This window comes from Malaya genurostris, chromosome 1, assembly GCF_030247185.1.
Source record: "Malaya genurostris strain Urasoe2022 chromosome 1, Malgen_1.1, whole genome shotgun sequence".
Taxonomy (NCBI): Eukaryota; Metazoa; Arthropoda; class Insecta; order Diptera; family Culicidae; genus Malaya; species Malaya genurostris.
The window spans coordinates 139,392,008-139,404,087 of record NC_080570.1 but is presented as its reverse complement, the minus strand read 5'-3'; the positions used below and the strand labels follow the sequence as shown (position 1 = coordinate 139,404,087).

The following is a 12,080-nucleotide window of genomic DNA, read 5'->3' as shown; positions in this document are numbered from 1 at the left end:
ATTTTGCTTCTCTGAATTAATGTTAACTCAAAATGTTAGTTATTCCGATTATCACAGCGGTTTTATTTGTTTGCTTACATTTTGAACAAGCCAATTTCAAACGTTGTCTTAAAACTATACCAGTTTCGACTCAATACGAAAAACTTAGCGACAATTGTTAACTAGAAAAGTTTTTTTTCCGCACAGTTGCTAAGTTTAATCTGTTTTATTGTTGTGTTCGTCATAGCCTGCTGCCACTTTGCATGGACCTGTCACTGGCTCCGAGAACAGCTTGGTCTTGGTTCGTCGAAAATTGTTTTCCTCTTGAGATGGCAGATTTGACGAGTAAAAAGAAAAGAAAGACAAACTGTCTTCAGCGAATAATGAGATAAAATAAAACACAAACACCGCTCTTTGCGAATAAAATTTTACTGAGCCGTTTGGTTTTGTTTGAAGTAGGGTATTTGAAACAAGTTCCGACACAGCAATGAATTCAATTTTCGAATGGAATACAAAATTGTCCGTGGATGTGCGATCTCAGTCAGCTCCAGGAAAGCACTCATTATTTGACTACATTCTTGATTTAATTGTTTCATTGTTGTCGAAAACAAAGAGCGAAAAGCATTTCGTTTAATCTCATATAATGAAACAGCACATCACTCAATATGTCGTGTGACTGACGCACAGATGGAGCTATCATCCGTATGACGTTTATGAAGTTCCAATTTTTATTAGACAATACGGGAAATTTCAGGAGATTTCGACTAGTCAGAAAAAAGTGACAGCAATTTAAGTGAAGCTACTTTTGTCATTTTCAAAACAAAGGATTCAATACAATTTCGTGCGATAATTTGTCATTGCTGCTTCTTAATACAAAAAAAAATACTGTACCAGTACTGCAAATGTGCTGTCAGGGCTCTGATCCACAGACTAACAGATACTCAAACTGGATTCTTCAATCTATTTAACGGTATAATATTCCTTCAGTTGGGATAGTACTCTTCTTCTTCTTCACTTCTGGTGGCGTCACCTCACTTGAGATGACGCCGATTGATGGCACAGCGATTTAGCTATATTGCCAGTTAGCTTTCGTTTATAATCCAATGGGCTTTCTTTTCACTGGACTACAAGTGAAACCCTCGCTATGTGACAACGTGGAGTCACCGAAGTACGGATGAAAATCCTTTCTTTCTCGCGAAATACTCGAATTTTCACCGCACTAACACGATACGACGTGTTCACTCGTTGAGGGTTTCACCGGAAGTCGGGATAGTACTCACATGTGTCATGATGGCGTCACGTTACCCTATCAAAAACATCCAGTCTGTCATCTAGACTGTGTTTATTTTTTTATTTACGAACAGAGTTGCCATTCATACAGATGTCTGTAATGTACTGATTTGTAAACGTCCATGCGGATTTCATGCAGGATACAGATTTAATAAATATTGTCAAAACCAAATAGAGAATTGTACTTACTTCTCATCCTCTAGCGCAATACAAAATCGAAATCATGTTTTGTTACGATATTTACTGGCTTCCGTCCTGCTGCCACATAATTTCGGATGAAAATTACTAATACAATCAACAATAGTCTAGAAGGCTACAAGTTCATTTTACGTCGGGCCCGATAATGAACTTTTTAAACAGTCCGTACGAAAAACTAGCTAAAAAGAATAAATATTCCACCTATGTAAAAAGCACAAACCAATAATCGGTTTCACGTACCTAAAAAACCATTTTACTGAACAACTTTAGGAAAAATTAATTTTTGCCCTCAAACATCGCTAAAAAAGTTAAATATATTTACAACGTAATCCCATAATTAATTGCGACAACTCATTTTTATAAGAAAATTTATTTTTATAAAAATTTACTCATAGTGTCATGTATGTTAGTCTGTGTCTGATCCATCGAATAGAACCATTTGTTGTTGGTTTGCTTAATTTAAACGTGGTGCTGGTTACTCCCGAAAGCATCGAAACAGCCACCCAAATCGGTTTTGTCTAATCGTAAATTGAACTTGCATGAGATAGCTGAGGTCGTAAAAATATCATAAGACAGTGTGCTTACAATTATGCATGAACATTTGGTCACGGGAAAGCTCTTTTCAAAGTGGGTGCCGCGTTTACTCACTGCCAAACAAGAACAACAACATATAATTATGATTCAGAGCAGTGTTTGGCCGTGTTTCCAAGTAATAGAACATATTTAATGCGATTGATATGTGACAACGGATGAAATATGGATCCATCACTTCATTTCGGAATCAAAACGATCATCGTCTGAGTGGACTGCAGCCGGTGAACCACTTCCAAAGCGTTCGAAAGCATAACAACCAACAGGGAAGTTATGGGTTGCATTTTACAAAGATGTATTAGATCATTTGAATGCATCAAATCAAAGAAAATATGACCTCATTTTTCGAAGAAGAAGCACAGTTTCACCAAGACAATGTACCGATTCTTAAGTCGATGGAAACGATGCTTAAATTAAAAGAATTATACTTCGAATTGCTCTCTCATCCTCCGTAAAGTTTCGATTTGGCCTCCAGCGACTACTGGCGATTCGCTGATCTCAAAACAAAAATGTCTCAAATCAACTCAAATGAAGAAACTATTGCCGAATGTGAAACCTATGGCAAAAGTCAAATCCTACTACAAGCACGGAATCGAGTCGTTCGAGAAGCATTGGAATGATTGTACAAACAGCCCGGTTGGGTAATGTCACAGACATAACTGGAGAACGTGAATACGAACAAAACTGACATGTTTCTTTTACACTTTCAAATAAATATAACCATTCGTATTAGTAAATTTTGTGAATTTGGAAACTTTTATTGCTTCGTTTGCAGAATTGTAATAATGCAAATACAGGGTCCGGCACTCGAAGTGTAACCAATTAAAAATTCAGTTTGGAAAATTACTTTTACTTAATTCAAAGTACAAAATGTGTAAATATAATACAAAATTCAGAATCAATTCACTTTTGCTCGATATGACCACCTTTTGCCTTGACTATGGCCTTGAGACGGTCAAAAAACGAATCGCAAGCTGCCCGAATGTGACTTGCAGGTGTATTTTGGCCCACTCGCGGACAATAACTTTTTTCAGCGCCTTGAGACTGGTGTATCTTTTAGTTCGGACTTTGCTCTCCAAAATGGCCCAAAGAGAATAATCCATTGGATTCGCATCTGGTGAATTTGAGAGCCATTGTGTGGACGTGATGAAGTTCGGAACGTTGTTTTTCAGCCATTCTTGGTTCACTCGAGCTTTGTGAGACGGTGCCGAGTCCTGCTGAAACGTCCATGGTCTGCCACCGAAATGTTTGTCTGCCCACGGCTTCAAAGCAACCTCCAGAATACTTTCCCGATAATATGTCGCATTTACCTTGACGCCAGGCTCGAAGGTCTGAAGTTGGTTACACTTCGAGTGCCGTACCCTGTATACTAAAAATAACTTAATGACAACAAACAATGTGTTATTTACAAAGCAAATGTTTTTTTTTTAATTAAGATGGTAGAGGTAAATTTTGCGGGTGGGTAATGTCAGAATACGAATAAAATGAATGGTTTAGTGTCTTGTTCTTGTACTTGTTTCAGTTATTGAAGAATCTGACTTTTGTGCCTGGATTTCTGGAACCAAATTTTAGAGCCGAATACTAGAACTGAATTCTAAATCTGAATTCTTAATTTGAATGCTAGATTCTGGAACTGAATTCTGAAAAATAAATTTCTAGAACTGAATTCTGGATTGTTGAACTGTGTTGTGGAATTTAATTTTAGAACTGAATTCGAGAACAGGTATCTGACTAGGCACTGAATTCTGTGGTGATGCACTCTGGATCTAGATTCTACAGCTGAATGTTAGCTACCGAATTCCGATTCAGGATGCAGTTTTCAAATTCGGATTGAGAATTCAGTTTCGAAACTCAATTTTAGAATCCAGATCTGGAATTTAGTGTAAAAGTGGTATTGAATGGCTTCACTTGATCTCGATTACTGTGAATTTCACACAGCGAAAAGTGCACAAATCAAATCAAACAGTTCTAGATTTGCACTAAATTAAGGATTCTTCGATTTGCGAGCAAGAAATCCCAATAGTTCTTTAGGAAACTTTTAGAGCCATTAGAACATCTGATTTTGTGTAATGCTCTCCACTGTTGTTTTTTCACCAATGCAAACGACTGGCAGCTGTGACGTAATCGCTCTTGTCGGAAGCGAAACTAGCTTCGCAAACGACACACAATACATTTGCTAGCAGTGGCGATAGAATCCAAACAGATCCAATTTTTGTTGAGAGGTTTCTTTTTACGTGATTTCGTTTGTAGCTTTTTCACTAATGGGCGGTCCTAGCGGCTATAAAAATAGCAGCATATAGAATTTTAATTTCGATATTTCATTTCGGATTTGCATTTTATTGAAAGAAACTATCCGGATGCTGTGCGGGATTCATTCCTGCCTTTCAAAAGAACCAAATTGTGGAACTCACTACGATATTAAACACTGTTCGGAACATTTTCTCGAACGATTTGTTGTACAGCAGCAGATATTTTGTTTTCTTCCTCAGAACGCGTTTGGCTGATTGGATGGTGTTAGCATGGGTTAAATGAGACAGGTTTTTCAATAGTGTACTATTGAAATACTTCAATGCTGTTGCTATACGCGTTTAAGTTGAAAAATTTCGATTTTATTGGTAGTTAGATTATATAAATCCTTTCACAGATCACTGAGCTATGAACTTTAAACATACGAGAAAGACAAACGCGCCTTATGAATTATCCTCTTTGATACTCGTTTATACCAAACATTTCAGGAAAGTGTAATTTTGAATTATTTAAGATTATGTCACAAAACTGAAAATTTTATCATAAAATTGTGATCATATGTATTTCCGATGGCATGTAGCAAGAATTATGTTGATTCGTTAAATACAACAAGAGATATTCACGATCAAAAACTTATCACTCTCTCAGAGGGTAAATTTTGAAAAGGCGCCCCATAGTAAAATAAGTCGTATTCACGACAAAAATCTTGTTCTCTATGTTAGGCCCGGGGCTTTTCAGTCTGCCCATGTGTTAAAAGATTAACTGAAATCAGGAAACTGAAGATTTTTAAACTAAATTCTGGATCTGAATTAAAATTAATTAAAATGATTACGGAGCAGAGTAGTAGTCGATGGGAGCCAAATCTGGCGAATACGGTGGATGTTGAAGCAGTTCGAAGTTCAATTCATGTAATTTTGTCATTGTTTTGATGTGACAAGATGCGTTGTCTTGATAAAAAAAAACTTTTTCGTTTCTTTGCAAAGCTTTTCAAACGCCCCAATAACGTAATATAATATTCACTGCCAATGGTATCTCCTTTCTCAAGATAGGCGATAAATATTACATCACGCACAAACCTAAAATTCCGAGGCCATAACCTATCCAGCCGATTGTTGTACTTTCGGGCACTCAGATGACGAGTGAAATGATGAATCCATGTTTCATCCATTGTCACATATCAACGCAAAAATTCCGGGTTGTTACGTCTAAACCTGGCCAAACACTGCTCAGAATCATCAACGCGTTCTCGTTTTTAGTCAACAGTGAGCAAACGCGGCACCCACTTTTCTCGTGGTCAAATGCTAATGCAACATAAAGTTCTTTTGATATCTTTACGATGTCGGTTGACTCACGCAACTTCACTTTTCGATATTTCAAAACGATTTTGTGGATTTTTTTAAATGTTTTCTGGTGTTACCGCCTCTTTTGGGCGTCCACTGCGTTTTGCACCATCGGTGTTTCTACGACCACGTTTGAAGTCAGTAAACCAATGTTTTATTGTTGTTTTCTAATGGAGTGAAGGCTCCGTAACACTTTTCAAGCCATTGTTTCGCTTGTACGGTATTTTGTCGTGAATACGACTTACTTTACTATGGGGTGCCATTTCAAAATTTACCCTCTGAGAGAGTAATAAGTTTTTGATCGTGAATATCTCTTGTTGTATCTAACGAACCAACATAATTTTTGCTACATGCCATCGGAAATATGATCACAATTTTATGATAAAATATTCAGTTGTGTGACATAATCTCAAATAATTCAAAATTAAAGTTTTCCGAAATGTTTGGTACAAACGAGTATCAAAGAGGATAATTTATAAGGCGCGTTTGCCTTTCTCGTATTTTTAAAGCTCTTAGCTCAGGGATCTGTGAAAGGATTTATATAATCTAACTATCAAGAGAATCGAAATTTTTCAACTTAAACGTGTATAGCAAAAGCATTGAAGTATTTCAATAGTACACTATTGAAAAACCTATCTCATTTGACCCATGTCAACACCAGCCAATCCGAACGCGTTCTGAGGAAGAGAACAACATATCTGCTACTGTACAACAAATCGTTCGAGAAAATGTGTTCCGAACAGTGTTTCATATCGTAGTGAGTTCCACAATTTGGTCCTTCTGAAAGGCAGGAATGAATCCCGTACAGCATCCTGATAGTTTCTTTCAATGAAATGCAAATCCGAAATGAAATAATCGACATTAAAATTCTGTATTCGGCTATTTTTATATTAGTGAAAAACTACAGACGAAATCACGTAAAAAGAAACCGCTTAACAAAAATTGAATCAGTTTGGATTCTATCGCAACTGCGAGCAGATGTATTTTGTGTCGTTTGCAAAGCTAGTTTCGCTTCCGACAAGAGCGATTACGGCACAGCTGCCAGTCGTTTGCATTGGTGAAAAAACAACGGTGAAGAGCATTACACAAAATCAGCCGTTCTAATGGCTCTAAAAGTTTTCTAAAGAACTATTGGGATTTCTTGCTCGCAAATCGAAGATAAATATCCTCAATTAAGTGCAAATCTAGAACAGTTTGATTTGATTTGTGCACTTTTCGTTGTGTGAAATTCACAGTAATCGAGATCAAGTGAAGCCTTCTTTGTTTTTGCGAAAAATGTGGAAAAGGGGAACGCTTGCATAATTCATACAGTTGATCAACTAATTGATATTCGGAAGTGTTAAGGAACATGTCAGGTGTTTTCGTATTCACGACATCCAGTTATGTGTCTGACATTACCCACCCGCCTTTCTTTCCACCATCAAGAAGCAGTGTAAAATTAAAACACGAAATTGTTTTTGATCCATTGTTTTGAAAATAACAAAAATAGCGTCACTCTTAGCACAATGACTCACAAACTAAAGAAAAGAATATCATGAAATTTTAACAGCTATCTTTTAAAGGTCAGTATTCACTGTAAAAAATGTTGCTGCAATAAAACTAGCGCCATCTATGTGTTAGGCCTGGAATTTGTCAATCTATGTGTTAAATTGTTGAACTGAATTCTGAACATGGATTCTGGAATGTATTTTTGAACTGAATTCTAGAAATACAGTTGAATTTTAGATATTGTCCTGGATTTCAGTCTGAGGTTCCGGAACTTCAGATTCGTTTGAGAATTCTGAGCTCCGGACAAAAATTTTGAAACTGAATTGTGGTCTGAAACGCATCTTCAGTTTCCGTAATTCAGTTTCAAAATTCAGATTCAAGTTCATGATTTATTCCTGAAATTTAGTTCGGGTGTCCAGGCCTAGAATCGAGGCCATGATCTCAGTTCCAGATTTCGGTTTTAAACTCCAGGCTCAGAATCAAGTCCTAAAATACGAATTAAGTTTCGGATTCAGAATTCTTGAACTCGATTCTGGCTTGGATTCTGGATGAGAAACTGGAAAAGCTGAAAACAAAATTGAAAATCTGGTATAGGATTGTTAATCTGAATTTCTAGACTTGGATTCTGGTTTGAACTGAACTAGTCAACTACTCAGGCTGGAATGAATGAAGCATCATTTTTTTAGCTTTTTGACTTATGAAATATTTTGGGGAAATTTTATTTTGAATTATTTGTGGCTATCTTCTACTACTAAAAATTCTAGGTGGAGAAAAATCGTGTATTAAATATCCTCTACGAATAGAACGAATATCTAAAGAACAAGGTGGCTTCCTTGTGGAACCCTGCAGAGAAAAAACAAATGCTTATAAACAACGATAGTAAGCCGTTTCATTAAAACCGGTTTTTCTTCCTTTCCTTTTCCTTCCAGGTGTGGATATTCGGTGACGTGTGGTGCCGCGTGTGGTTGGCCGTCGACGTCTGGATGTGCACGGCGTCCATACTGAACCTGTGCGCGATCAGTCTCGATCGCTACGTGGCCGTAACGCGTCCCGTGACCTACCCGAGCATCATGTCCACCAGGCGAGCCAAGTCGCTCATCGCCGGGCTGTGGGTGTTGTCCTTTGTGATCTGCTTTCCACCGCTGGTCGGGTGGAAGGAGCAGAAAGTAAGTAGCGCACTGAAGGGACTGACGGCCGTGAATTGGTTCGATGTGGCAGAGGAGCGTGGGAATGAGGGAAGGACCCTTCACAAATGATGGCACTCTATTCCAATGGCAGTAGCAACCTAATTATTTCAATTTGCCCGAAGGAGTCTTCACTCCCACTCTCCATTTTCCCGTGATTGGCGTGCGGCAATGGTTTTGACTTTTTGCCGCACCAACCACTCACTGAGTGCTTGTGCCTTTGTGTCTCTGTCCCACACATACAGACACAACTCAATTCCACTAAAAACCCGCAAGGGATGTTTTCTGTTCCCGCTTTTGACTACACATCATCTGCTTTTCCAAAGCATCACCACATTGGCGAACTCGGTATGTTAGATACTTTCTCTGCAGCCGATGTTACCCGAAAGTAGTGTTGCCAGTTGAGTTGAACAAGCACTTGTAGAGTGCAGAGTGCGGGGACTGGCCCAACCCAACGCCCATCGATACAAAGCGAATAATTTTTCTTCAATCTAACTCAATTATTTTGCTTCTTTTTGTCCTTCCATTCATTCCACCTGTCAGGTGAAAGAGAACCTATATTATCAGTATGGAAATTACACGCTGGTGTCAGCGACACCGTCATCTGAGTCCTACTCACCATCATCATCACCGTCATCTCCATCATCTCCATTTCCGCCGTCACTGTTATCATTACAATCACAATCAGCACTGTCGCCACCGTCATCATCCATAGCATCGTCCGCTGCGACGGAAGTTCTGCTCGCATCGATGGGAGCGGCGGCAATCGAGGGCAGCCGAGGGACCGCCAAGGACGTCCCGACGAATCCGCCCTGCCCGTGGACCTGCGAGCTGACAAACGACGCCGGATATGTCGTCTACTCGGCCCTCGGGTCCTTCTACATCCCGATGTTCGTGATGTTGTTCTTCTACTGGCGCATTTATCGGGCCGCCGAACGGACAACCCGGGCCATCAATCAAGGATTTCGAACTACCAAAGGTAAGTGTCGGAATTGAGTCAATTTTGCGTTTTTTTCCGCCGGGTTGATTCGAAGATTGCAGTTCGTGGCGTCGAATAGCCTCGACACGGCTGTCGGTGTGACATCTGAAACCCGGAATCGGTCTCTTGAGTAGACGGCAGCGTCGGTAAAATTATGCAAAGTGCGATTATTGACCGGTGGTGTCTGTGTTCCTAGTTAAAAGGTTGACACGTCTCGAGTTAGTTATAGGAAGCTTCTGTAGTTTGTGATTATGGAAAAGGTTTTGTCAAATTTAAAATAAGAAAATAGAAAATTCTGTTTCAACTAGTGCCACCGGCTCACTGGCAGCCCTGTTCCTGTTTCCCACTTGCTTTGATCAGGGTAACTGTCAACGAAATTGTTTACAATTTATTAATCAAAGCCAAACGAAACGACGCGAGCGTTCAAGAGATCGATTGCGGCTCGAGTTTGTAAACCGTAACCCACTGACTGATTCATTCCCATGGATAACTTTTGCTAACGTTTTTGTCACAGTCGCCGGTGATCCCGGCGAATGTCCCGATTCTGCCTCCCGCCAGTAAAACAAATCACGCGTCGTGTGAAACATATCGAGTCCCCAGTTTTTTCATTGTTTTATGTCGCAACTTGATCTAACCGAATCGAAACATTATATCACAACTACCGATCCGTTTATCATGATTCGAGCAGCGGCTCGAATTTGCTTGTCAAAGAGAAGCAAAAAAAGAAAGAAAAATCGTTCATCACAATACCATTTTCAAAAATGAATAGTACACAACACAAACAACACAATTTGCTGCTGTTATTCAACCCTGTTATCGTTTGTTACTGTCACCATAGAAAAAGGTATTCACAAATCCACACCCATACCAAAAATACATACAGAACAAAAACGGATTATAAACATCTCCCCTTCCCCTTCGAATCCCCAACGATTCCATTTGCAGTATCGAAAAACCAAAGGTGATTCCCCAGAGAGCCGCAGGAGGCTCCTGGTTGGGTCAACAGTAGAAGTGAATCTTGAACGACGGCTGATTGTGCCGTCCAGAGGGTTGACTAATCGTCCGGAAAGCAACCGGAAAGGCGTAGTAGGCTGGGATGAAAACGACCGAAAGATGGGGGGAAAAAAAGCGAAAGAAAAACAGAGTTAAGCGCTATTCACACTAGGCCGTGACGTATCCGGAACGAGACCGGATCGTGTCCGCAACGTGCTGGGAATTATTTGGAAAATATTCTCATCATACCGTGCACTTTCCGTGTCGCTGCCGTTACTATTAGTAACATACACAATCGTTGCGTTTGACGTTTTTTCTGTTAGTCACGAAGATGGCACAGTTTTCCAACGAAGAATTGGCCGTGATTGCAATTGCTCTAGATGACGAAGATAATAAGCAGTTTCAAAACTAAAAAAGTAGGAAGATTTGGGTGCACGAACTTTGGCGAAAGGGAGCAGTTGAGGGTGAATTCGCTACCTTATATAAGCAGCTTGTGAATGATGAGATCAAGTTCTGGGAATATTTCCGAATGTCAGAAGCCTGTTTCAACTCGCTGTTGAGTAAAATTCATCCGTATCTTAAAAAACAGGACACTACATTTCGATTAGCAGTGACTCCCCGATAGAGGCTGGCAGTTTGCTTAAGGTATTTTCATTTATCTGTTGACAAGATTTCCTTGTAAATGTCAAGAAAACTCCAAACGAAAATTGTATTGCGATCATTGAGATGGCTCATAGTTTGTGTTCGTCTCCTGATTTCAGATATTTAGCAACAGGAGACACGCAAAAAACCATAGCTTTTAGTTACAGACTTGGGGTAAGTACTGTCCACCAGATTGTTCACGAGACATGTCGTGTGATTACCGAAAAATTAATCGATGATGCAATGCCAAAACCAACATAAGATATGTGGAAGAAGATTGCTAACGATTTTTACACTAAGTGGAACTTCCCGCTGTGTCTTGGAGCCTTGGATGGAAAGCATGTGACAATTCAAGCACCTGCCAATAGTGGTTCACTTTATTACAATTACAAAAAAAACCTTTTCGATAGTGCTACTTGCTCTCGTCGATTCGCATGGGAATTTCACTGCGGTTGACGTAGGAAACTTCGGAAAAAATAGCGATGGAGGTATTTTCGCAAAATCTCGTCTTGGAGTATTTCTCGAGCATAACAAACTCTCCGTACCAGCGGACACATACCTACCAGGAACGAATCAATTAGCCCCATATGTAATTGTTGGGGATGAAGCCTTTCCTTTAAAAACATATCTATTGCGACCTTACCCAGGTCAAGATCTGGATGAATCGAAGCGTGTATATAACTACCGTTTGAGCCGAGCAAGAAGAACATCGGAAAACTGTTTCGGAATGCTTACTTCGTGGTGTCGAATGTACCATCGTACTATTCATGCGAATCCAAAAAATGTGGACCGCATGATTCTTGCCAGCTGCATTCTTCACAATTACAAAAGAAGATTTCATGGTATTACTCCAAACTATCGAGCTACGTCGATGGATGAACCTAGTGTTTTGAACAATCTTCCTGCCCAAGGAGGAAACGCTTGCAAAAATGCATTCAGTACACGGGAAACATTCAAAAATTACTTTAATTCCACCATTGGAGCTGTTCCATGGCAATAATAATAAAATCATTATCGTTAAATATCGTTTTCCAACATACGATCTTTAGTTACAAAATCATATTTTGTTTTTTTTTTCTCCATTTTTTAGCAGACAACTTTGCGATTAGAACCATTAAATATCTATATAACAATGAAATAAAACACAGT

At 39.3% G+C, this 12,080-nt stretch overlaps 1 protein-coding gene across 2 annotated transcripts in view; it reads left to right on the top strand.

Annotated features, from left to right (window-relative positions):
- The window catches only part of LOC131425921 (octopamine receptor Oamb), a 348,159-nt gene that overhangs the window by 234,851 nt on the left and 101,228 nt on the right, over window positions 1–12,080 (top strand). For both annotated transcript variants that reach the window (XR_009229046.1, XM_058588225.1), the window contains exons 5-6: window positions 8,063–8,299; window positions 8,861–9,296. Coding sequence is in view for 1 of the 2 variants with exons in the window: in XM_058588225.1 (XP_058444208.1) it covers window positions 8,063–8,299; window positions 8,861–9,296 (673 nt within the window). In the remaining variant the exon portion in view is untranslated. The remainder of the gene's footprint in view (window positions 1–8,062; window positions 8,300–8,860; window positions 9,297–12,080) is intronic.